This window comes from Anguilla anguilla, chromosome 7 (genome assembly GCF_013347855.1).
Source record: "Anguilla anguilla isolate fAngAng1 chromosome 7, fAngAng1.pri, whole genome shotgun sequence".
NCBI lineage: Eukaryota > Metazoa > Chordata > Actinopteri > Anguilliformes > Anguillidae > Anguilla > Anguilla anguilla.
The window spans coordinates 12,863,141-12,890,341 of NC_049207.1; the positions used below are offsets into that span (position 1 = coordinate 12,863,141).

General features: G+C 40.3%; 1 protein-coding gene and 1 long non-coding RNA gene across 2 annotated transcripts; both read left to right on the forward strand.

Moving 5' to 3' along the window:
- The first annotated feature begins 6,224 nt into the window (after nucleotides 1-6,224).
- On the forward strand, nucleotides 6,225-7,715 carry LOC118231529. The gene is made up of 3 exons (XR_004766087.1): nucleotides 6,225-6,467; nucleotides 6,765-6,932; nucleotides 7,202-7,715. It is a non-coding gene; the product is annotated as an uncharacterized LOC118231529 (long non-coding RNA).
- Nucleotides 7,716-14,687: 6,972 nt separating this feature from the next.
- LOC118231522 (probable polypeptide N-acetylgalactosaminyltransferase 8) lies at nucleotides 14,688-25,356 on the forward strand. Its single transcript, XM_035425391.1, has 11 exons — nucleotides 14,688-15,516; nucleotides 18,106-18,349; nucleotides 19,195-19,361; nucleotides 20,194-20,377; nucleotides 20,577-20,774; nucleotides 21,150-21,264; nucleotides 21,424-21,609; nucleotides 21,784-21,921; nucleotides 22,333-22,428; nucleotides 24,052-24,219; nucleotides 24,490-25,356. Exons 1-11 carry the CDS (start codon nucleotides 15,321-15,323, stop codon nucleotides 24,622-24,624), a joined length of 1,827 nt encoding a protein of 608 aa, XP_035281282.1. The 5' UTR covers nucleotides 14,688-15,320; the 3' UTR covers nucleotides 24,625-25,356.
- Nucleotides 25,357-27,201: the final 1,845 nt, after the last annotated feature.

A 27,201-nucleotide genomic window follows, 5' to 3' on the forward strand; every position in this document is an offset into this window, starting at 1 on the left:
CTTCTCTGACTTCAGAAAATCTCACATTTAGACTAACCGATCCTTGAGACCTTGCTCCAGAACTCAAGTGTCCAGTTCCATTGTACTATAAGCTATTTTTCTTCTTTTTTGTTTATATCCTTCTCTCAGTAGTGGCTTTTTACAGCTATACGTCCTTTCAGACCCTTAGCATTGAGTTGTCTTCTCACAGTGGAAGGAGTGGCAGAAACACCTGTGCATTTCTTCAGAACTGAAGCAAGATAAAAAATAAAATTTTAATCTATTTTAGTTCTCAAAGACAAAATCTTAAGTAATGTCTTTGGGATGGTAATAGTTTCAGTGGTCTACCAGTTCTTGCATGGTTATTAGGAGTCCCATTTTCTCTGTATCTTGCAATAATTTGTTTTTCAAATCCATTTTTGGAAACTCACCTTTTTTCCTCTGACTCTACCTTCCTTATGCAGTTAAATTATCTTATATCAAACCTCATCAGAAATATCTCCTTTAGCCATTTTAGACGCACAACAAAGAAATCTGCAAGGCAGCTAAGGTATGTTTGTGTTGTTGTTTGTCTGAATGGTGGAGTCATTTTGAAGGCAAAGGGTTCTAACGTAACATCATTGCTACTTTCGATAACAACTTTTGTTGGGAGGACACTGCTGTAACGTCTTTCTTGACTGGAAGGATGGAAGACTTGAAGTGGTAGAAGGCTGCACAAAAGAAAGCGTGGACAAATACTATGCAATCTTCATAGGCAAACATTGACAGGATGGTTTGTATTGAAGAACTCAGTGACTTTCAATGGAGCACAGTTATAGTCAGTTCGTCAAATTTCTGCCCTGCTAGAACTGCCCCAGTCTACTGTAAGTGCTGTTATTGTGAAGTGAAATTGTCTACGAGCAACAGCAGCTTGGCTGTGAAGCGGTAGGCCACACTAGATCACAGAACAGGACCGCCGAGTGCTCAAGTTTGTAGTGCGTAAAAATCGTCTGTCCTCGATTGCTACACTCACTACAGAGTTCCAGGCTGCCACTGGAAGCAACGTCAGCACAAGAACTGTTCGTCGGGAGCTTCATGAAATGGGTTTCCATTGCTGAGCAGCCGCAGACAAGCGTAAGGTGTTTGTGGGCGTGTCACCTATTTTTGACAGACAGTTGTGTTCGTTAAATGTTGACCGGGTTTAATATCGTGTTTCATATTCATTGTCGTGTCTGAATAAAATCATTTTTGCAGTAACCTAGATCTGAAATATGTTAGTCTGCTTCCTAACTAGGCTGTTTAATGTCTAGCTAGTGAGTAACAACCAACAACAAAAACATTGTCTGGCTAATTAGCCAGATGCCTTCAAAGTTATATCTGGTTAGCTAGCTAGGTGGCTGGTAGAAACGAACAACTAGCAACTAAAACATTAGGGAGATTTGTTTTGTTTGTTATTACTCACTATAGCTAGACAATGGACAGCCTAGCTAGGCAGCTTATTAACATTTTTCAGAGCTAGGTTACTGCAAAAATTATTTGTATTCAGACTGGACAGTGATAGTAGCTAACGGCGATAACTACATTGCAGAGCCACCGACAATTTCAGAGACTTTTCTCCACGCTGCGTTCCTCTTATCAATGTCTCTGTAGGAGATTTTATTAAATTGGGAAACCCGATACGGCAATTACGAGTTAGGTCCTCCATTGTGGAACGATAGAATGTGGAACTAAAATGAGAAAAAATAAGGACTATTTACTTGACGGATCATTAGATCAAATCAGATTGGTTACCACGACGCTGCGAGGGCGTCAAAGTTGAATTTTTGCCATCTCCCCCCAGAGACTGTAAAAAATATGGACAAAGCTACTGTGACGTCACTCATTGACTCTCCGTGTGTTCTAAACAAGCGGCCAAAACCAGACTTCGTTTTTGAAGCTCATTTCCTGGTCTTGTTGTTCCTGGTTGCTCACTAGCGCCACTACGGTTGGCTCCAGTATAGGTGTTTTCATATCCGGTTTCCATGTAAGTCTACGGTACAAATGCGGTCAAAATACAAAGTCAGTAATTTTTTCTCATGAGAACAAATAGTCACAACATGTGTATTTTATTCGTCTTATGACTGTCCATGGGTCGATTTCATGATTTATTGTGTCATTTGGGCACTGTTATAATATTTGTTGTGGACCAATGAGGTACAGTTTGCGTCACTTCCTGATTACTGCATAGGACTAAGCTACAGTAAGGGCTACAGTCTATGGTCACTGGGGTGGGAGGTGGCGCCTCTTGGCCTCGGCATTCCGTCTCCGACCACGGTCCACCTGTGCGAAGTCAGAAAATGCAGGCATCCCATTTCGTAGTGATTTCATTATGGCGTGTGCTATTTACAGCTGCACTAGACGACCATAAAATAATCCTCCTCTTAGGTTTTTCGGTAGCCGAGTCATTTTTACTATTTCTGTTAGCCTGCTTAACCAAATAATTAGTTGGAAGAAAGCGTAATCAGCTTGCTATATTTGGTAGTCCAGTAGCCTATGCTAAAACAGTTCGCAACTTCGGCTACCAAGCCATTTGACTAGCTAGCTAACCCTAAACTGCAAATATTCAATCTGTCAAACGTGTTTGACGGCTTGTCAGTCGTGCACATTCCGTAAATGTCTACCTATACCAGTAAATGTCTAACTATAATCCCGATTTTGGGATAAACACTGCAAAATTTTCAGTTTCACGAAGCGAATTAAGAGTCTTAAGGTTTATTTGCTGAATAGCATACAACACACGATGAAATCACACACACAGAATTTAACGAAATTAACCATCTTTGTAAGACTGGCATTTAGAAAGGAACATGTTTTTAGCATTTAAGAGACCGACAAGAGCAGTTAAGACAGTGGTTCTCAGAATCGGCCCTGGGGGCTCCTTGGGTATATTGGCTTTTCTCCATTGGTTTTGATAATAAAAATGAAAGTCTAATAATAATTAGAAATTCAATGTAGGCTACATTATTTTTGTCTTCATGCACCAGGTGGAAAACTTGCTGTACAAAGTGCGTTGTCATATTTACACGCCTGCAGATCAGTTTGGGATTGGGATGGCAGGTATGCCATCCTGCCAAGTTACGCCTTGGCGGGGGCATGCCCCATACCTATACAGCACCGAGAGTTTGGCACTTTTCAGGGTTCCCCACAGAAATAACCACAACAGCCACAGACACTCAGCCCTTAAAAACATTAAATTCTGTACATTCTGACCCCATTTCAACAGACAGATTTCATAAAAAACTTCACATGTCCACACAATAAAGCCCCAAACTAAGGGGATTTTGCGTTTTCTCCTTCTTCTTCTCATTCTTCTTCTTCTCATTCTTATTTTTCCTGCCGCCTATCCCACTATAATAACATGTCTCCCCATTGGACATTTTACCGACACCCGCCAAATCTTCACCTACACGACCCAATGAAAAACTCGCATACACACGCAAAATACCCATACCTTTTTACTCTGAAACATTTTCAGTACAAACAGTTAGTCCGCCTGTGGCCTAGTGGGTAAGGTTACAGTCTTGGAAACACAGGGTCAGGGCTTCAAGCCCAGCTAGGAGCGCCTTTCTTTAAAGGAGTACCATGGTGATTTTCACACTTTCTCGGTTTTATGTGCTATTTGCACAAGAGGCATTGAAGAAACACAATGAGTAAAGTATTAAATATGTCCGTTCTGCATTTTTGGAGAAATATGCGTTTCAAATTTATCGTCCTATTTTCAACCGGTTGAGAAAGTTGTCAACTTGGTGCGTCACGAACACAGTAACCACTCCCCTTTCCACGCCCCGTAATCCCATGGATAACTCCAGACCCATAGTTTGCGCCGCTGGTTTACAGGCAAGACAATGCAAATATTTGACTAACGTTAGGTTCACTTAAATTAGAGTGCCTTCTAAGGACTATTAGATTATTTCTGGTTATATTCATTTAGCTAGCTAGTTTGCTTTCATAAGGCAATGTTATCGATAACGTTAGCTAGCTAGTTTGCTTTTATGAGGACGTTATAGCTGTGCTTTTATCTTAACTTGGCTAGCTAGATAGCAAAAATTATAATTGGATATAAGTCAACGTCTTTACCTTGGCTATCTATCGGTACTTCATATACTACTAAGCTAGCTAGCTTGTGAAAAGTCTCCCAAAAACAGCACGTATCATGGGGGTAGCTATGGTAACGGGGCACGGTCTGTCAACCATAGCTAACTGACAGTTCTCATTACCACGCCCAGACGGTTCGGGTGAACTTTTATAGTGGGAAATTTAGGCTTAGAAAAATACGTTTTAAAGTACATTGAAATGACTGAATAATAAAAAAATTATGCACATTTGTTTTGTTGTTGCCTAAAGACAACTGGGAAGTGTCACGTTCAACCACCATGTTACTCCTTTAACCTGCTTTTACCCTCACTAATAATTGTCTACTACTTCTCAATTATTGCTTTTGCACCATATCTACCAGCCGTTCCCCGAACGTATACACTGTATTATGACGTACCGTCTGCACGCTCAATTGTTAACCGGCTACAGTATTGCAAAGCCATATGGATTCAACGGGAGCTCTTCTGCGCTTACTCGCCTGTGTTCTTCTTTAAAACCACGGACAGGTTTGCTAATGATATTTCACGCATTGCATAGCTATATCATGGTGCTGCCCCTAACAAAGTGACAGACTGGTAAACCTCCGGTTGAACGATTGAATCCCGCCTCGTCCTCAGGCAGATAATTTCCTCTTTTACACTAACGTTCTCTTACGCTTATATTTGCTTTACCAAAACTCACTCATGGCCACCCCTATGCATTTCATGACGGCAAATGTATTCCTTTTATTAAAAAGTTACACCAGTTCACCGCTGTGCCATTTCTACTAACTACATTTCTTCACTTGTCTACCGTACAAAACCTTCTTATCAGCAAACGCCACGTTTCTACATTCATGTTACCTCGCCCTGTTCTCTATCTAGCCACATACAAACAATTACTACGTATGTACGTTCTGCAACTCCCCATTAAAACATTACATTTAAAATCATGATTCACTCATAATTATAACTACTAGTACTGAACATGAAAAAAACACAGCGGTGCAATAGATTTCAAACGTTACTTAACCCTCCACTTTAATGGTTAACACTATATAGCGACTGTTATATATACCCTTCGATAAGGAATATAAGCTCGTTCATGGTCACTCCATTTATTTCGCACTATACTCCGTGATCATGTCAACCTTCACCTACATGCCCATTCTGCTAAAAACATATTGTTTCAACTACGGAATTTCGTAATTTCATCCTAATTTCTCTCACACTGTTGTTATTTTCTCATATGCAAAGCCTGCTGGGACATATGCGTCTGCTCCTATTCTCCACTATCATGTTTTCCGGTTCTAGTTTAGCAAAACAGCGAAGAGGATTCCTACCTGCAGATAAGCCTATCAAAATGCCTTATAAACCTTACAAACACTAAAAGTGCATCTCCACGAAATAACAGACAACGGAGCAGGACAGAAGGCTACACAAGTTGCGACCTAGGGAGTTATAATTCTACGAGCTTGCTGATTCTTTTGTATGTCAAGGCTCGTTGGATGGACGTCAAATCCGTGAGTACATACACTGGCCATATTTCATATGCGTTTCTGATACGTTTTACACTTATACGCCACTTTGTCACAGCCACTGTTTTACATATATAGCAAACCGAAACTGCTAAACAGTACACGCTCATCAGACTGTACAAATTCACACAAGGATAGCCATAATCCACGACCGTTTCTTACAGGGTCACTTCGCATTTCTCACTCTCATAATAAAACACTTTGCAAAAAGAAATGATATCTCATAAAAAACACGTTTTCAACGTACAAAAATGCCAAGTTACTCAAAAGTATTGATATCAAAATGACGCCAAGTTACGGTACTACAAACAATATAGGCTATCTTGCCTCACCGAAATGACATAAGATGTATTTCAAAGCAATGCTACCCAATATTTCCTCAATTCTTTCAAGTCACTTGGCCTTGAAAGAATTTTGGCAGAAGTGGCAGAAAGAAAAAAAACTTTAAATTACTTGACCATGAGTGAAAATGATGATTAATTCAGAATGATTTTTTGTGTACACTCTAAAAATGATTGTATAATGAGATTTCATATTTCTTTAATTTTATAAATATTCCTATATTTAATTGGCCTATTTAGGTTATAGTTATGTGACCAGTGTTTTACCCTCACGTGAAGGAAATAGCCAGCCGAAAAAGTAAATCTATACACATGTAAAAATTATTATCATTTTCCATTAAACCCCCTCAGATGCTTGGAGAGAAAATACCCAAAGGACCTCCCCACTATAAGTGTGGTGCTGATCTACCTGGATGAAGCCCTGTCCATCATCAAAAGAGCCATCCGCAGTATCATAGACAAGACACCTGCTCACCTGCTCAAAGAGATTATACTGGTAGATGATCACAGTTCTAATGGTAAGATGCTAAATGTAAAGCCACAACTACTAATACTATTATTATTATTATTATTATTATTATTATTATTATTATTATACGTCATCAGCCATTTTTACAATACTTCCGCCTGTTATTTGTGCAATCCTCCCTTAAGTGCATATGCCCTGTGCACCTGTTTGATACATAAAGCGCATGTTTCTGGGGTACAATGTGTCATATCTGCACCTGGAACTAGTTGCAAAAGGCTCAGTAAATCTGGCTCATAGTTTTAAGCTAGAGAGTAATGTAAATTAACATGTTGGTCTTTTCATACAGCGCTGCTACTACCTCACAAGTGGACAGGTTTACATTAAGGGCATAAAATCGCACACATACAATAGAAATCGATGCCTGGTGGATACTGGCACAGAAAGTACTCCATCACTCTATGACTGTAAAGTGGCCAAGGAAAAAGGATTCCACATGTACTGGGACTTCAAACAGGTGATTATGCCGGTTATCTCAATAACAATTTGGATTATTTATTCATTGTGACTCATGCAATCATATATATTGTACATTTGAAGTTGTAGCCTACATATTAGTTTGACAATACAATGCTTATCAAGATGACTCCTGGTACCAATGAATATGCATTGGCTTGACCAAAACAGTCATGTCAGTCAAATGTTTGACTTAATGCACTGTTCATACAGTTTCCTCATGGGCAGTTCCTCTGTGTATTAAGACAATATTATTGGAATCTTTTACAGGGACAGGGCATAAGGAACAGAGAAACAAATAAATGTCTTGAGATTGCTGTTGGAGAAGATACCTACTATCATCTTGTCATTCAAGAGTGTAGTGGCCAACACTGGACAATACAGCATGCTATTAAGGAATTCTGAAGAATTCTGTTTGACATACCTGGCAAGGATGAAACAAACCAAAAGACGCCCATTTAAGCCCAAAGGAGTCAACCTCACCCCATCCTCAGAAGTGAAGTGGCAGCATTATAAATGTAATTTTAATCAAGGCAGTAGAACATTGGCTTCAAACCAGTCCAATGGCTCTGGTGCACAGCCCCTTACACTGAGAAATATTGTTCATGCTTTCAGGCCCATAGCATTGACTTGTCACTAATGAAAGTAATACCTGCAGTACAGGGACCAGAGGACAATTAAGGTTTCGATAGACTTTAGTGATCAATGAACTGTGACAAGGGACACAAATAAATAAATATGTCAGAGACCACCCTTTTTTATTTACTTTCCAGGTAAAAAAAGCCATTAAGTGCAAGTTAAATTTATTTTCAATGTCAGCCAATAATAGAGAAAATAAATATTTCATACAAAATTACACAAAAACCCCCACAACTATGTACAATATCAAATCTTTCAGTATTTACTGCCTTTATTACAGTTTCTTGTGATGAATCACACTTCACTATCTGGCAGTCTGACGGACAAATCTGAGTTTGACGAATGTCAGGATAACGCTACCTGCTCGAATGTATAGTGCCAACTGTGAAGTTTGGTGGAGGAATAATGGTCTGAGGCTGTTTTTCATAGTTAGGGCTAGGCCCCGTAGTTCCAGTGAGGAGTTAATACACCATACATGACATTCTAGAGAAATGTGTGCTTCCAACTTTGTGGCAACAAAAAGGAATGCCCTTTTGTGTTTCAGCATGACTATGCCCTTGTGCACAAAGCAAGGTCCATAAATAAATGATTGCCGAGTTTGGTATGGAAGAACTTGAATGCCCTGCACAAAACTCTGACCACAACCTCATCAAACACATTTGGAATTAATTGGAACACTGACTGAGAGCCAGGCCTCATCGCCCAACATCAGTGCCTGACCTCACTAATGCTCTTGTGGCTGAATGAAAGTGAATCCCCACGGCCATGTTCCAAAATCCAGTGGAAAGCCTTCCCAGAAGAGTGGAGGCTGTTATGGCAGCAAAGGGGGGACCAAATCCATATTAATACCCATGGTTTTAGAATGAGCTGTTCAACAAGCACATATGGGTATGATGCATTGGAAAAAACATTAAGCAAGACATTTCAAGACATTAAGCAAAAACACTCTCACCTGTTGAGTTAAATGGAACAGTATTGCTTGTGGCCTCAGTAAGTAAGTCTTCATTAAATAATCATGCATTTCTTGTCCTCCCTCCCCACTTGTATTTGATGGAACAACAAGTATGCAGTATTTAAGTCAAATCCATTTCATTTGCCACATGTCAAACGCAACAGTGTCTTCAATAAAATGCTCATATACAGCACAAATACAGCTACTCAGTGGAAGTGTGTCAATAAAACAAGAAAAATAAACTTTTTTTAAATAGCAATACTCATACATGCTCTTTTTGGCTTGACTTTAAGTCTGCATTTTTCCCCTGTAAGCGTGCCCAGTCCACAAAAATGATTAAAGAGTGCTGCCACCTTGGTTCATTACATATATACAGTATACATACATAAATATGTGTGTGTGTACAGATTTTAATGTTATTGTCTTTTGTTGACCCTCATCTAGTTCACCTGTAAAATAACACTCAGTTATTATACAGAACCACCAATATATATATTGAGAAAAAAAACTTCCACTTCCACTGTGTTTGAGCTACTGTTACTTTGCTTCAGTAATATTTAGAAGAAGAAAAAACGAACAAATACCCAAGGGTAACCTTTCAGAAGAGACCAAGATTATGCCTGTGGTCAAAAGGGTTCAAGAATGGTAACCATTTTATTTTTGGTAAGTTATTTCCAAGCTTGTGTCAAAAAAGTCGGTACTACAGAAGGGGTTAAACAATTCCCTTTTTACCAGTCTCCATTGTCGGCCATTGCTTGTTGTCACGTGGTGTCATAGCTCTGACATCTTTTTAGACTTAAAAATTTTAAGTTGGCACAGCTGGCATTTCGTGCGCCAAATTTAAACGGTGACGTAACCACACCCAAACCGCACAAACTTGTCACATGTTGGGCGGGTTTTGGAGTCATTAGTGTCATGAGTTTTTAAGTGGGACATTATATTGAGTTGGCAGGTATAACTTACGACTTAGCGGGGCATGCCTCGTACTTATAGAGCACCAAGAGATTGGCACTTTTCAGGGTTTCCTACAGAAATGGCTACAGAATCTCTCAGCCCTTAAGAACATTAACTTTTGTGCCTTCTGACCTCATGTAAACACACAAAATTCAGATACAACTTTCAGGTCCGCACAATAAAGCCCCAAACTTGCATCTTCCTTCTTTTTCGTCTTCTTATTCTTTTTTGTTTTACATGATGTCATCATCACAAATGCTCCAGTCCCACAATCAATAATTCTCCCCACTGGACGTTTAGCTACACCTGCCAATAATCTGATCAAAGTAGTAAATTGCAGGATTTTCCCCATGGGGGGAATATTATAATATTGAATCTTACATGCCTATCCAGACATGTTTGCCCCATTAATGTACTTTATGTTTGTGGGTCAGATAAAGTATGGCCAAATAAGTAAAACAGAATTCATTATTTATTGTAGACTAGGCCTTCAGTCCATCCAAGTGAAATATGGAGAACGACAGCACTATGGAACTTGAGCTCGTTGGCCTGAATTGGGCTGTTGTGGATAAATGCAGAGGGTATCTGATATAGGTTTACCGTTTTTACTGATAACCGCCCTTGAGCCACTTTAAGATTGCAAAGCTTGGTGCTGTAGAGTAGTGATGGGTGTCTTGAAAGAATTTAGGAAGCGTTGGGGAGCAGCATTGCTTTGGAATACATCATGTTTAATTTGTGTTAGCTAAGATAGCCAATATGGTTTATTGCAACTTGGCAAAATGTTTGTAACTGTACTTTTAATGGCAGGCCTTGATTTTGCAAGTGTTAATGACTTACAGTGCTTTGTACAGTATGTGTGAGTAACTTGGCATTTTTTGTACGTTGAAAACGTGTTTTTGTTCAGATGATTGACACAGACCGTATTGACACACAGCTTTCAGAAGAGACCAGGATTATGCCTGTGTTCAAAAGGGTTCAAGAATAATAACCATTTTATTTTTGGTATGTTATTTTCAGGCTTGTGTCAAAAAAGGCTGTGCTACAGAAGGGATTAAACAATTCCCTTTTTACCAGTCTTCATTTTCAGCCATTGCTTGTAGTTACGTGGTGTTGTAGCTGTGCCGTCTTCGCCAAGATTTTAAGTTGGCACAGCCGGCATTTTGTGCACTAAATTTAGACCGTGATGTAACTACACCCAAACCACAAAAGCAACTTCATAACTTACCATAAAGTGAGTTGTGGCAAGCAAGTTAATTAGTTGAACACATTTAACATGAAACACTGAACTAACTTAAAAATTCAAACATGTTGATAAGTACAATTAATTTCTTAGACAAATATTAAACACCATTTAAATTGCCCAAGGTCTCCCCAAAAGGACATAACATGTAGATGGTTTTCAACACAATCTAATGTCCCTAATAGCCAAATCTGAAGCCCTCTCCATGACCTCCTTGGGTACCAACCCTCTTGCTTTCTCTATAGATGGAATTCTGTAAACATATAACAGCAAAAAAGCACATTGTTATAGCAACTCAGAGGGGGCATTATTGTAACAGCAGTTACATTTGTACAGATGGGGACACTGTTTTTTTGGTCACCTGGCAAACAATTCCTGCTAAAACTGACTCATAAAATCTTACTGATTTTTTCAAGGACAGGTGACTGCTTAAAATCATGCATAATTAGATTTATCAGGAATAAAAATAAATATTGTTTCCAAAAATTACTTCTGGAACAGATGTTTGCTTACCTTGCTAAAAAAGAATTGCTCTGTACTTTTACTAGCATGTGGTAGAGGACTAAATTGCACATGTACAAACCTGAAAAGGCTACTGTAGCAGAAGTGCACAATATGCTTATTGGCTGCGATACATTCATGATGTGTTACCTTTATACCGACTCTACCCTAATATATGTTACTCCACCCACCAGGTGATACTCTGCCCAAGATCCAGGCCGCAGCAAAGACCCACTTCCTAAAGTGGCTGGGAGTGTATATCCTATCACTTACCTTCTGTGATCATATATTTGGTACATTACCCGAAACCCAATACAAAAAAACATGCACTGCCTCCTTGTGGCTAAACTCAAAACAAAGAAAGACAAAAAATGGCACCTACAAGAATCATATAACCATGGCTATATTCCAAACTGTATACTTGTGTTCTATATTGTCTAATAGATTGATTTAGACAGAACAGAAGTATACAGGTGGGAACACAGCCATAGTATGATTCACAACCCAAGGTGCAAGGAACCAATCAAGGAAACCCTAAGTCTAGGCAGGTACGCCTCCTTGATGTTACATTACATTATAGATTCTTAGCAGACGCTCTTATCCAGAGCGACTTACAACAAGTGCATTACAAAACTCAGAGACAAGCGCTTTACAACATTCCTGCAAGAGAGCTACAATAGGTATAACTTTGCAAAAAGTGTGAATTGTACCCCTTTTTTTTTTTTTTTTTTTTTTTTTTTAAATATATATAAATTCCCCACCCCCCACCCACCTAGTTGTAGATGAACCTAGTTACATGAAAATAACATGACGCGTGGTTACTCAGTTGAGGTTTAATGGATGTTAGAGGGTAGTGGGGGGTGATGAGGTGAGATGTAGCTTGAAGAGGTGAGTCTTCAGTCTACGTTTGAAGACGGCCAGGGTCTCTGCTGTTCTGACTTGCACAGGAAGGTCATTCCACCACCGTGGGGCTAGAACAGACAGGAGGCGTGACCGGGTGCTGGTGCGAGCCGGGGCAGGGACCAGGCGACATGTGGCAACAGAACGGAGAGGTCTAGCTGGGGTGTAGGGTCTGATGAGTTGACGTAGATAGGGAGGGGCTGACCCCCTGGCTGCTTTGAAGGCAAGCACTAATGTTTTAAATTTGATGCGAGCCATCACGGGGAGCCAGTGGAGGGTGGTGAGCAGGGGGGTAACGTGGGAATGTCTGGGGAGGTTGAAGACCAGACGCGCTGCTGCGTTCTGGATGAGTTGCAGGGGTCTGATAGATGATGCTGGGAGGCCAGCAAGCAGGGAGTTACAGTAGTCCAGGCGGGACAGGACCACTGCCTGGACGAGGAGTTGGGTCGAGTAAGTTGTGAGGAAGGGGCGGATCCTCCGGATGTTATACAGGAAGAACCTGCATGAACGTGTCACTGCTGAAATGTGCTCGGTGAGGGACAGTCTGTTGTCCATCACCACGCCAAGGTTTCTAGTTGAGGGTGATGGTGTGAGGATGGTATTACCTAGGGAGATAGAGAGATCAGAGAGAGGGGAGTTAAGAGCCGGAATATAAATGAGCTCTGTCTTACCTGGATTGAGCTTGAGATGGTGGCGGACCATCCAGCTCTGAATATCACTCAGGCAGGCAGTGATGCGGGCTGAGACCTGTGTGTCAGAGGGTGGGAAGGAGAGAAACAGTTGTGTGTCATCAGCATAGCAATGGTAAGACATACCATGAGCTGTGATGACAGGGCCAAGGGACTGGGTGTAGAGAGAGAAGAGGAGAGGACCAAGGACCGAGCCCTGTGGGACTCCGGTGGTGAGGGGGTGTGGCGCAGATACTTTACCAGCCCAGGCTACCTGGAAGGAGCGATCTGAGAGGTAAGACTCAATCCAATTGAGGACTGTGCCACAGATCCCCATTGCAGATAGGGAGGACAGGAGGGTGGGGTGGTCGACTGTGTCGAAGGCTGCCGATAGGTCCAGAAGTAATAAGACGGAGGAGAGGGAGGCTGCTCGGGCTGCGTGGAGAGCTTCGTTGACAGAGAGGAGTGCGGTCTCTGTCGAGTGGCCTGGTCTGAATCCAGACTGATGGGGATCGAGGAGCTCATTCTGTGAAAGAAACACAGAGAGTTGATTTGATGCAGCACGTTCAATGGTTTTTGACAGAAATGGAAGGAGAGATACCGGTCTGTAGTTCCCAATGATGGAGGGGTCTAGTGTAGTCTTTTTCAGGAGGGGGGAGATGAGGGCCTTCTTGAAGGTTGACGGGAAGCAGCCGGATGTCAGGGAGGAGTTAACCAGGGAGGTGATGAATGGGAGAATCTCGGGTGAGATTGCCTGGAGGAGTGGTGAGGGAATGGGGTCAAGGGCACAGGTTGTGGGGCGATGGGAAAGTAGGAGTTGTGAAACCTCAGAATCGGTGAGGGGAGAGAAGTCGGAGAAACAAGGGGAAATGGTGAGGGAGGGGGAGAGTACAGGTTGAGGGGTGGGGAGTTGGGAGCCAGTGACTGTAAGCAGAGGAGTGGAGAGACAAGGGGAGGGGAGCATAGGGTGAGGTGGAGTGCAGAAGGAGTTGCGGATGACTGCAATCTTCTCGTCAAAGAAGGTTGCAAAGTCGTCAGCAGTGAGCGAGGACTGAGGGCGTGCAGATGGCTGGCTGAGGAGAGAGGAAAAAACAGAAAACAGTTGCCGAGGGTTAGAACGGTAGTTATGGATTTTGGTTTGATAGTAGTTTACCTTGGCAGCAGTCACCGTGGAGGAGAATGCTGCAAGGAGGGATTGGTAGGCAGAGAGGTCTGAAGCATCTCTGGATGTCCTCCACTTCCTCTCTGCTGCACGGAGTCCAACCCTGGAGGTGCGTATGGCATTGGACATCCACGGGCAGGGAGGAGATGGACGTGTTGGCCTAGAGACAGTGGGGCAGAGGGAGTCAAGAGCAGATGTAAGGGAGGAAAGTAGGGAGGTGGATGCAGAATCAGTGGGGAGGGTAGTGAAGGATTCGAGAGGAGGGAGGGCAGCAGTGACAGATGAAGCAAGAGAGGAGGTTGAGAGGGAGCAGAGATTGCGGCGGACAGATACAGTGGGTGTGGGGGGAGAAGGTGGGTGAGAGGGAGCAAGGGGGAGGGAGAAGGAAACGAAGTGGTGGTCAGAGGTGTGCAGAGGGGTTACAGTGATATCGGTGCAAGGGCTATTCCTCAGAAAAACCAGGTCGAGGAGGTTGCCCGCCTTGTGGGTAGGGGGAGATGACTGTAGGGAGAGGTCAAAGGAGTGGAGGAGATGTAGGACAGCTGAAGACTGAGATGTTTCCAGGTGGAGGTTGAAATCTCCAAGCAGGATCAGTGGGGTGCCGTCCTCAGGGAAAGAGCTGAGTAGGATGTAGCGATAAGCGGCTCTAAACGGATCAAATACAAGCAAATACAAGCAATTTACAATACCTTGAACCAAAACAGCTGCGCAGATAAAACGGGGATGAAACAAAGTTACCGATCAAAGACTTACGCGATACTAAATACTACCAATATTGCACAGCTGACAATCAATCAAGACTAGGAGTTTAACCGGTAAAAACAGCTGGCTACAAATCACTAATATGACGACGCAACAAGCAAAGACGACTAATTTAAAGAAACTAAGGCAAATTAAGGCCACAAGACACAACTAACAAGCAAAACAATACTTAGACTAGCTACTCAGAGGGACGGAAGTGAAGCTCTAGTCACGCCGAGGAGAATGCACTTTCTGAAGAAGTTCTAGAAAGCAGCAGTTTTAAACTAGCGTCGCTCAGAAACACTATTTGAAGTGCCGCGTAATTACTCAATAATGTAGCGATAAGCGGCTCTAAACGGATCAAATACAAGCAAATACAAGCAATTTACAATACCTTGAACCAAAACAGCTGCGCAGATAAAACGGGGATGAAACAAAGTTACCGATCAAAGACTTACGCGATACTAAATACTACCAATATTGCACAGCTGACAATCAATCAAGACTAGGAGTTTAACCGGTAAAAACAGCTGGCTACAAATCACTAATATGACGATGTTGGAACTGCGGGAGGCACCAGACACTGTACAGCACACACATAAGCATATGCACATGCATGCATACACACAAGGATGATAAGGGCTCGTTTTCTCCGAGGGGCAGCCACTGTACTGGTGGCCACTACAACCATGTTCTGCATAGTGACTATTAAGAATGAGGTGGGCTCCCTTGGAGACAGCCTGCGGCACGCTTATCAGAACAACACCGCATGGAGTCGGGAGACACTGAGGAGGCTGGAACACATGGAGACTCAGATCAACAATCTGGGTGAGTTCCCCATATGTAGCTCCTCGGTGCCCTGAACTCCCCTGCCCTCCACAGGGCAAGCAGGGATAGGAGTTTCCAGGGCTCCTCTCTCCAGGTGTATCTATGAAACTTTCAGATGTACCTCGCAGCATGTTAGTTCTTACCCCAACCTCAGGGTTAAATGTAACATTTCACTCTCGGTACTTTTGGTCAGATTGCAAGTGAATGGCATGTTCCAAAAAATGTCATTGTGGTAAGGGATGTAGGTTGTTTGTATTAAAAATGATTCATCTATCTCAAGTGATATTTTCAGAACTGAGCCAAATATGAAAACCGTTATTAAAAAATATTTTTAAAGTTATTTCCACACTCTCCCCTACATGTCAGTGCTGGTCATGACTGTCAAAGAATTATAAATTAGAAAACAACAGGGTGAGTAGCAGACCCAATGTATTTTAGTATTCTAAATAATTTAATTATAAATATTAGTAGTAGTAGTAGCAGCAGTTCTAATAGCCATAGCAGTTTGAAAAATCGGAATGGATTAGTAATTAAACAGACAATAAAAAATACAATTTGCCTAACAACAACGCTTGTTCTAAAAAAAACTATCTGTTTGATTCTGTTTAAAGCTGTTTCTGTTTGAAGCTGCTTCCATAGCAAAAAAGCCTAAGCAGGCTCCTTACAACATCAACTATTAGCAATATAAATCCATACATGGAAAAAACTAAGGCGCTATCATTACAATATAAAGGGTTTTAGTTTTTTTTTTTTTAAAGGCTACTGGATTGCTCTCAGAAAAGCAGAAAAATGTCCTCGTTATCCTCCAGTGGTTTTTTTTTTTTTTTAAAGTAGTTTCGCGATTTTTTTTATGTAGCCTACCGGCAAATAACTCAGAGGTGGTCCAGCGCTATATTTGGGTTGCTAAGGGGACGTGTATCGACCACCCCATATAAATGAATGGAACTTGACATAAATTTGCTAGCATACTGTCTTGCGTATTTGAGGTTAATATGAGAAAGTGTGGTCGCTATCAGCATGTCTAGAAATCCGTACATATTCACTGTTGTAACCCAATTCGCAGGATGCAAAATAACCATTAGGAAAGCAGTTTGAGATTATGAAGCAACGTCTGTGCCATTGGATTTAATGGGTCGCGCATGAGATAATTCCGAGCGTGTTGCTTGTCTTAAAGTTGATATAGTAAATAAGGCTGTAAATTTACCGTTATTATTCTGTACGGATGCATAAAGCCCACAGCACCTGATTAAGTTCTTCTGTTCCATAACTGTCAAAGTCTTCAGATTTTTTTTTCTCCATTAGCTTCATTTTCAAACACTCTCACAGCCCATGCTGTGCTCTTTTTTGTAACTTTCGCCGCAATTAGCTTTGTGTGTCTTTTGACCTTTCTTACTTCTTCTGCGCCATTTTATTGTTTTCTGGTGACAGTTCAGCCTCCAACAAAGAATCTGAAGTTTGTGCTCTCCAAATAAGTAAAAATCACGATGAAACAAATTTTACATTGTGTTCTTGTGAAGATATTAGCGATATAAGCCTATGCGACTGGAACTAACTAACTGCGGCTGGAATCAGAATTTTCGTTTTGATTATGACTCCGCCTTATGACTTTGTTTGCCTGCGGCAGGAACCCATTAGCTGGGCAATTTAGACAGTTCCTGTACAGGCAGTTTTGTTTTTGTTGTATTGGTTTTTTCTTATCTTATCCTCCCACACACACCCAGAAATTCCTACCTGGCCTGTCAACAACAAAAGTATTTTTTTCTAGTCCTTTTCCGTCGGTTTATTCCAATTGTTTATTTTCACTCCTTGAATGGGAAAAAATGAACACACCGAAGAACTACCGCGAGGTGCTGGGTCACAGGAACATATAGGAAAAGAAATGACTTGCTCACTCCAAAAAAATTTATTTATATAGTCGTAAGCACAGTTAACGTTTAGATCACATCGGTGCCAAGAATCGTATGGTGCCATTTTTGTAATAAAAGTCACAAATCAATATAATGGATTCACAGATCTGTAAATGGGGTTTCACAAATCTGTAGAATGGATTGACAAATTTGTAAATGGTTTCGCAAATCTGTAGATTGTATTCACAAATCTGTAAATGTGAAAATGCATACAATAACAGTTTCAAACTTGAGCAAAGACAACTCAGTAGTTACATCCCCTATAATCAACTATTGCAAAGCTAACTCAGCAATTACAAACTGTCAAATCAACCTCTTACTACCTCTGGACTACCACTAAAAATGTTGAACATGTACTGTATGGGCTGCTCCAAAAATGGAAAAAGTAAATATTTTTGTCAGGACAGAAAAGTGACTATTCCATTCAATAGTCCTATTGTCTTATCATCAAGCTGTCAAAAAAGAAGTAAATCTTAAATATACAGTACAACAGGTTAGTTTTCTTTCATATAATGGCAGTGAAATTAAAACCACCAGCAGTATATTAATTTTAAACATCTCGGTGGGTAACTGGAGTCATTAAAAAAAAAAAAAAATTCTCCAATTTAATTTATACTACAATATGATGTCTTGGTTAATTTTGCATCTACTGGTTAATTGTGCATTTGCGTTTTGTCCACAGTGCAATCCGTTAAAATAACTGATGGTGGAAAAGGCCAAAATAACGAGGAGTCAGCAGTGAAGTTGGAGAAGAAGGTGGTGAAGAAACTGTATCCAAATTCAGCCCTCTTCACAAAGTGGGGGGAGGAGCTCTCGGAGGAGGAGCAGAAGGAGGCAGAAGAGCTGTATCAGAAATATGGGTACAACGCCTTCCTGAGTAACAAGCTGCCCCTGAATAGGCAGATCCCAGACACCAGAGATAAGAGGTAATGATCACAAATGCACAAAATTAAGCTGCCCTCACTCATCATGGATAATAAATGCATTCAGGTGCTACACTGCACATGATGAATTTTGTGTATCTAGAAAAAAGGATTATGCATTTTAATTGCACATGTAATAATTCTACCTGTTCCCACCCACTGTCAACAATACAGAATCAGTTCACCATAACATCACTTTTGCAGCTAATTTAGTTGTGATGACAATGTTTTTTTAAACACTTTGTAGAGTGAAAAAAAACATTGGTTATTTGTATTGTATTTTGGGAAAATCAGCTGGTAGTAAAGTCCATGAGCAGATATTAAGTGTTTATCAAAAAGTGCAAAATGGTGAATAATCCAATTTTACACCCTTTATGGATACTTGAGGTAAATTTGTTCCTGCAAGGTAAGGAACCCATAAGATTCGTGAACCCCATAGGTTTTGTATGTCAAGTGGGTCAAAAATTTGCATTTTCAGTTGTTCGCTACAGCACCAACATTTGGCTAACCATATGGTCAGGATGAGTGCTTGGCTTGCTTTCCAGAACATGCCAAGTTCTGGAAACATTTTTTGAAAAAGTGGCAGAAAGAAAAAAAACTTTAAATTACTTGACCATGAGTGAAAATGATGATTAATTCAGAATGATTTTTTGTGTACACTCTAAAAATTATTGTATAATGAGATTTCATATTTCTTTAATTTTATAAATATTCCTATATTTAATTGTCCTATTTAGGTTATAGTTATGTGACCAGTGTTTTACCCTCACGTGAAGGAAATAGCCAGCCGAAAAAGTAAATCTATACACATGTAAAAATTATTATCATTTTCCATTAAACCCCCTCAGATGCTTGGAGAGAAAATACCCAAAGGACCTCCCCACTATCAGTGTGGTGCTGATCTACCTGGATGAAGCCCTGTCCATCATCAAAAGAGCCATCCGCAGTATCATAGACAAGACACCTGCTCACCTGCTCAAAGAGATTATACTGGTAGATGATCACAGTTCTAATGGTAAGATGCTAAATGTAAAGCCAAAACTACTAATACTATTATTATTATTGTTGTTATTATTATTATTATTATTATTATTATTATTATACAATTAAGATAATACAGCACCACATCTGGGTTGGGAGTTATATTGTATGAAAATAATAAATCACAGGCTTTCATGAGTAACTCTCAGTGCCGACTGTGGCCGGTAGCTCCACAGGGATGCACAATTGGCTTTGTGTTGCCCGAGGGATATGGGAGGACTTTAGTCGGCAGAGATAGCAGTGTTTAGTTGCTCGAGCAACCCCTGCAAAATTGTTTGGATTCCTGTGGTCAAAGTATGACTGGGTCTCCTCTACCTCTGCACGACTTGTGGCTGTGATGTGAAATGGAGTGGTATTGGCACCATGTCACAGAATTATTCAATTCAATTCAATTCAATTTATTGTCATTATACCATTCCAGTATAACAAAAAGTTTTGTTCGCCAGTCTCTCTGGTGCAACTAGACACAAAAACACAAAGACAAAACAAAATAAGTTAATAAAAATAGAATAGAAAAGAGTTTTAAAAAATTAAAAGTTATGTATAAAAAGTGCAAGTCGTCATACATAGTCAATTATGAATCACAAGATAGAAATACTTCTCATGAAACTGGACTCAATCATCAATCATCTTTCCATCTAAAGATATATTATTATAAATATAATGTTATATATATATATATATATATATATATATATAAACAAACTAATAATTTCCCCCCAGTTGTTCTGGCCCGTAACATGATTTTTCATTACTGAATACACTGGCTGTTCAGCTAATGAAGAGGTCAAATTTATCCACTGCAGAGGATCTGAAGGACAAGCTGGATGCCTACATCAGCCTCATCCATGAGGAGCGGCCAGGCCTGGTGAAGAAGGTGAACCACAAGGAGCAGATGGGACTGACGCAGGCCCGCATCTCAGGGTGGAGGGCTGCAACAGGAGATGTGGTGGCCATCTTAGATGCTCATATTGAGGTCCATGTGGAATGGTAGGTTCAGACACAGCAGGTCCAGGCTTTCACCAGTCATAGCTAAGACAGGTGAATATATATATATATAATAAAATACCCTAAAGGGCAAGTACACAGCAGGACACAAATGTATTTGTGAGCCTTATGTATATTTGAAGATATTTATGAGCCTTATGTATATTTGAATAGCCATTGCTTTCTGAATGTGTATCCGTAGGGCAGAGCCACTCCTGGCACGAATTAAGGAGAACCGGACAGTGGTGCTGACCCCCGTGTTTGACAGGGTGAATTTTGACGACATGAAGGTTATACGATATTTGCCGGCAGCGGATGCTTTTGACTGGGCTCTGTGGTGCATGTATGAGTCCTTCAGACCTGAGTGGTACAAGCTCAATGATGAGTCACAACCAGGAAAGTACGTGACCAGGCCATTAATGTGACCTCACACACACACATGCACGTATACACACACACACAAAGAAAAGTCCAAAACACATGGTCGTAAACACACACTCTCATAATCTTGAATTTACATTCAACAGGCCATTGGGGCCTCATGGTGCATGAACATAAAATTCTATTTTGATTTAAAACATTTTACGTTACCATGGAATTGTGCATAAAATTTATGATCATATATTTTGACATTTAAAGCAATTTTAATTTTACTCATCCATATGGTCATTGTAGGTACAATATATGTTGTATATTACTCAGTTGATGTCCTAGTGAAGATGTTATAGGAATACAGATACTGACGTACCACTGCTCACTCTCTCCTCTTTGCTAGGAGTCCCTCCATCATGGGTATTCTAGTGGTTGACAGACTTTTCTTTGGGGAAATTGGAGTGCTGGACGGTGGGATGAAAATCTATGGCGGAGAAAATGTAGAGCTGGGAATTCGAGTAAGTGAAACTTTTGCCATTTACACAGTTTATGTTTAATGCGTTTCCTGAGATCACATGAATATTTGCAATGTGCATGGGTTATAATTTGTGGGAGACGAGTACTGTGCCAGTCAGAAAAAACCTTCTGAGCTCTACCTTGTCTGGACCCTGCCCCAGGTGTGGCTGTGTGGGGGCAGCATAGAGGTAGTGCCATGCTCCAGGATTGCCCACATTGAGAGGGCCCACAAACCCTACCTGCCCGACTATGGCGTCGTCATGCAGAGAAATGCCCTCAGGGTGGCTGAGGTCTGGATGGATGAGTACAAGGACAATGTCAAAATCGCCTGGAACCTTCCATTAAAGGTGTGCCCCTGGTACCACGACATTTAATATATTACACAAGTGTTCTGTCAGGGTGAAACTGTTCATGTTCACAAGTGTGTAGCACTCCACATCAGGTTCCTATCAACTGATTCCTTCCTACTCTTTCAATACATTCCATTTACCTCAGTTTTCTGTTACCCTGTTTCCCATCAGGATCATGGGATTGACATTGGGGATGTGTCAGAGAGAAAGCAACTCAGAGAGAAGCTGCAGTGTAAACCCTTCCAGTGGTATATGGACAATGTTTATCCACAGCTGGACCACTGGAATGACCTAGTGGCCTATGGCGTTGTGAGTAACTTCTTTTTACACTGTTGACCGTATCTGAAATATGCACTCAGTTTTTATCCTTGAGAGTACCTTCAGTATAAAATGGAAAGATACACATTTTTATTTGGCACCTAAAGTTTCAGATGGCATTTTCTCACTTATTCTAACAATATGCAAGACTAGATGCTCCACTTTTTCCAGTGTGAATAAAAACTTGGACACAGCCTAAAGAGGATTCTGCCCTGATTTTGCCAAGATGGAACAGTTATTCCTAATATACCCTAACAAACCAAATGGTTAAGACAGCCAGGTTCTTGACAGCACAGGGATTGGAAAGCACTGTAAATCATTCCCCCAAAGTAATTGCATTTTGAATGAAAATTTAAAACTTTAAAAATGAATTATTTTCATTCTTGTCTTTAAACCGAGCAGCTGATTAATGACCTTAAGAAGGATCTGTGTATTGACCAAGGACCTGTTCCTGGAAGTAAACCGATTCTTTATGGATGTAACTTCTTTGTTCCTCAGGTTAGTAAAATCTCTCAATGTGTTGCCTTTAATATGTAGGCATACAGGGACAGATGTATGTACATAAAACTCACCAGGAAAAATGCGGCCTGGCAAGGATAGGTTGGTGTGTACGCAGTCTGCATGAAATTGACGTCTTATTTACTAAGGCCACAGCTAATTACGCAATCATAAAATGGCACTGCCTACTAATCACATTTTCCAAATGAAGCGTAGCTAAGAGGCACAGATAAAAATAAATGTTTGTTCACTGCATTGAATATTGTGATTTGGTATGGGGAATTTGATGTAGCCTATCTACTGGTACTTCCTAAGAGTGTATCCAGCACTGCAGGACAAAATGCAGTATCTGATCATTTTGTTGTGGTGGCAGTCGATTGAAATGATCCATATGCACAAGAGTGTGATACTGCAAGGATTATGATTATTGCTGGGATGGAATGGGAATGTTCAGTGGGCGGTTCTGTCATCTTTTATTTCTCCCAGAAGTGTAATTACGTCACAGAAGACGCAGGTACCATTGATTCCATGCTTTTGTCTCTTCTTTAGGTAGCTCTGTCTTTCCCTGTTTTTCATGCTTATCGTGATATTTTTTGTTTTTGGAATTTTTGGATAGTAACTATAACGTAGCTTTCAATTAGTTGCTGCAATCAAATGTTTGACGGCCCCTGTCAACAGTCTTGATGCTGAGCGGTCCTTGTCCTGTAGCTAAGTGTTGTCAGTGACAACAAGTGCTCCATCAAAGACTCAAACCTCACAATGTAGGCTACAACATGTACCAAATCTTTAAAGAAATAAAAACAACCACACAGTAACTCGGTTTTTGTATTATTTTTGTAATGCAACTTGAGCATGCTGTGTTTCTAAAAATGTGCTGTTAAAGGCAAAAGCATGCTATTTCCATGATGGTCAAAAACAATTAAATGCACCACCCTATCAATGCATTAACTCATATGTCCTTTGCTAGCAGAAACTGCCCACTGATTTCTTTGAAACTTTGAGCACTCTGTTACTGTTGCTACAGTTGTGCATGCTATTTCAATCATTTCCCACCGCTGTGCATGAGATCTACTGGTAATGTTTCTTAAAACACTCCACGACTTCAGTCTCTTTTTTCAATTTTCAACTTTGCCGAGACTGCTCCGTAACTTTTGCCAACATTTTCCATGACAAGCACTCAGCCTTTATTATTGCATGGCTGGTTAATCTGTACTATTTGATGATTTCATGCTCAGGGAGTTAGAATAGTGAGATTTTTGTTGCAAGATTTTCTCAGTGCATCTTTGAGGCCTATACCTGTGTCTTGCTTGTGACTTGATTTACGCCTGCTCTTTAGAGGTGGAGAAATTTCACACAAACATCGGCCATTGTTAATTGCGTGAACGCTAGTAAATTTAATGGAATACATCATCAGCCATTTTTACAATACTTCCGCCTGTTATTTGTGCAATCCTCCCTTAAATGCATGTGCCCTGTGTACCTGTTTCATACATAAAGCGCATGTTTCTGGGGTACAATGTGTCATATCTGCACCTGGAACTAGTTGCAAAAGGCTCAGTAAATCTGGCTCATAGTTTTAAGCTAGAGAATAATGTAATTTAACATGTTGTTCTTTTCATACAGCGCTGCTACTACCTCACAAATGGACAGATTTACATTGGGGGCATAAAATCTCACACATACAATAGAAATCGATGCCTGGTGGATACTGGCACAGAAAGTACTCCATCACTCAATGACTGTAAAGTGGCCAAGGAAAAAGGATTCCACATGTACTGGGACTTCAAACAGGTGATTATGCCGGTTATCTCAATAACAATTTGGATTATTTATTCATTGTGACTCATGAAATCATATATATTGTACATTTGAAGTTGTAGCCTACATATTAGTTTGACAAGTATAATGCTTATCAAGATGACTCCTTGTACCAATGCATATGCATTGGCTTGACCAAAACAGTCATGTCAGTCAAATGTTTGACTTAATGCACTGTTCATACAGTTTCCTCATGGGCAGTTCCTCTGTGTATTAAGACAATATTATTGGAATCTTTTACAGGGACAGGGCATAAGGAACAGAGAAACAAATAAATGTCTTGAGATTGCTGTTGGAGAAGATACCTACTATCATCTTGTCATTCAAGAGTGTAGTGGCCAACACTGGAAAATACAGCATGTGATTAAGGAATTCTGAGGAAGCATACCATTAAGCCCATTCATCTCCTCCCTGCAAGTGAAATGGCAGCATTGTATCCCTCGCAACCCTGCCCAGGATAAGCAGATATAGGAAATGGATGGATGGATATAGGCTACTGCACTGTGGGGGCTAAGTTAAGAGGTGTTTTTATTATATGTACTGTAGGGTATTATAGTTGGCTATACAAAACGGAAAAACAGCAGTAGATAGGGCAACCGAATATTTCAGCAAATCAATATAAATATTGTCATTAAAATATCAATTAAACCTTAAATAAACATATTGCACACTAAAAATCCTCACGTGGACTTTTAATGAGACTTTTTCGACTTGACTTTGAAATTCACATTTTGATGTAATTTATGCTACATAGCATCTTAACACTCAGATTGTTTAGAATCATCGACAGTTGTATCCTTGATGAGACCAACAATGTTGAAAACACCACTTTGCAACTGCTGCTGAAATATCTACAGACTGTGGTGCAAGGATTCTCGGAATAAACACATTCATGTGATGCTTTCACTTTCAATATAATAATAATCAATCGGTGTGTGTCATGTGGCTACTCCCGGGCCCTGAATTATGAGACTTCCACGTCAACCTACTTACTGTACACACCTTGATTATCTATTGATTTACATTTTGCTGGCAGTTAGCAGTGTCTGTAAATTGCTCTGCATGTATGTGATGGCTGTTGCGTTAATATATTTGTTTTAGTTTCCAGTTGCTACAGAGTTTTTGTTATGCCTATCGACAATAACCAGTGTCAATCTAGCATTTTCATCCAAATTATCACTGTGCACAGAACACAAACACATTTATACATTTTAGGTGCTCCATAACAAATAACTATTGCAACTTATATTTTCTTAGATTGATTTATTGACTCTGTGTCTTAAAAAATGTGAATTGAATTGTTTATTAATGTCACCGCTACCACACATTTGTCCCTGTTTAGACCTGGAACTGTCAAACTGAATGCAGGACATTCACTGAGGGGTTCCCAGGGGAATGTGCCAAGGGTGGGATACTTGGAGGGGTGATTCAGTTTAATTTAAGGATATAGACTGATTTTAGTACCTTTGAACTACAAATAGATTTTTTTTTTTTTTTTTTTAAACATTGTGTTTTTTAAACATCCTCCCTGTTCTACTAAGGGCATAAACTAATGGGCAGAGCCTACGGTTTTGCAGATTAGTTTTTTCATTTATTTTCTTAATTTTTTCCTTAGTTTTTGTTGTGAGTGTATGTATTTTGTTGCTTCCCCCACCCCCCCTTTTTCTTCATTTTTATTTCCTCCGTCACACACTGTAAATTCACTGCACCCTATGGGGCCCACAGCCATGGATAAAACACCGGGTGACTGTGAACGGCTCAAAGTCTCATTATATTCCATTCTCAAGGATGACACTGAAGGTGGATTCATGCAGACGTCGGTCGCCTGGGTGGAATGCTCAAAGGTACATGTACAGCGATACATCGGTTCTGAGCAGGCAACTCTGTCACAGCCTCATGCTCATGCATTCGCTGGGGTGCTTGTGTAAGCAGGTGCGCGCTCTGTGTCCTACAGTAGAAACGTGTGTATGAAATAAGAATGAAAAGCATTTTTATGTTGTTCTGTGGGGCTCAGAAAAAAAACTGAAATATGAAAGGGAGTGTCGTAACATGACGTGCATTACCGCAACAATGGAAAACACAAAGAAGCTTTTACGTATTTCATCTAATGCATCCTGGAACAAAAATACACTGCACTCTAATTATAGAAACCATTCATTAATTATTCTGCTCATGGTAAAATAATTTACTTGAAGACCGTATGCTTAACATATGAGCACTATATACTGTATGTATATAATATGAATTTATGAGAGCATTTGATTGACAGATAATAGTTATGAGACATATTAAGGTATTTTCCATCTCCTTGTGATGTGTTTATGCAGTAAAGCTCTTTGACTGGTATGTATAGGCAGACAAAACAATAGTTTCAACTATTTTTTTTAAAGAAGGCATTTCACATCTACCTAAATACCCAAAATCCTTGACTACAACCATGGAAAAAAGGCCACAGGCTAAAGAATCTCTGAAGTGAAATGTCAGCCTCTTATGTTTGTACACAGCAATGCATGTTTGACTAGGGTTAACTTAGATAAAAACAGAATGGAAAAAATAGCTACACCCTATTAAAATCTCTCAAGTGATATATCATGTTACCATATATCTGTTTGTATGCAACAAAGCATGCTTGACTAGTTTGGCTTGGCAGAGAATGCTAGAGGTCATTTCGCAAAAGGTTGCTTTTCAAAATATGTGACCAGACTCTTCCTATGGGGAAAAAGAGCCACACCCTACTAAAGGAGGTCCTACCAGTTCAGTTCAGAGCAGGATTTCCAAGCTTGTAGCAGTTCAAGTAAGGCCAATAAATAAATCAATCTTTATATTTAAAAAAAGAAAAGGTGTCCTATCAATATAACATTTGGCGACATGGACTGGAGGACTGTGATAGTCACATACAGAAAAATACATGAGGTTAATCTAGAGATGGATAATTGGCAACAATATTTGGAATGG

Excerpts from the sequence above, each read along its gene's own strand:
- LOC118231522 (XM_035425391.1), top strand. The coding sequence starts at position 15,321 with ATGATAAGGGCTCGTTTTCTCCGAGGGGCAGCCACTGTACTGGTGGCC. Across the intron at positions 20,378-20,576 it reads ATTGAGGTCCATGTGGAATG|GGCAGAGCCACTCCTGGCAC; the intron begins GTAGGTTCAGAC and ends GTGTATCCGTAG. Across the intron at positions 21,922-22,332 it reads ACCTAGTGGCCTATGGCGTT|CTGATTAATGACCTTAAGAA; the intron begins GTGAGTAACTTC and ends TAAACCGAGCAG.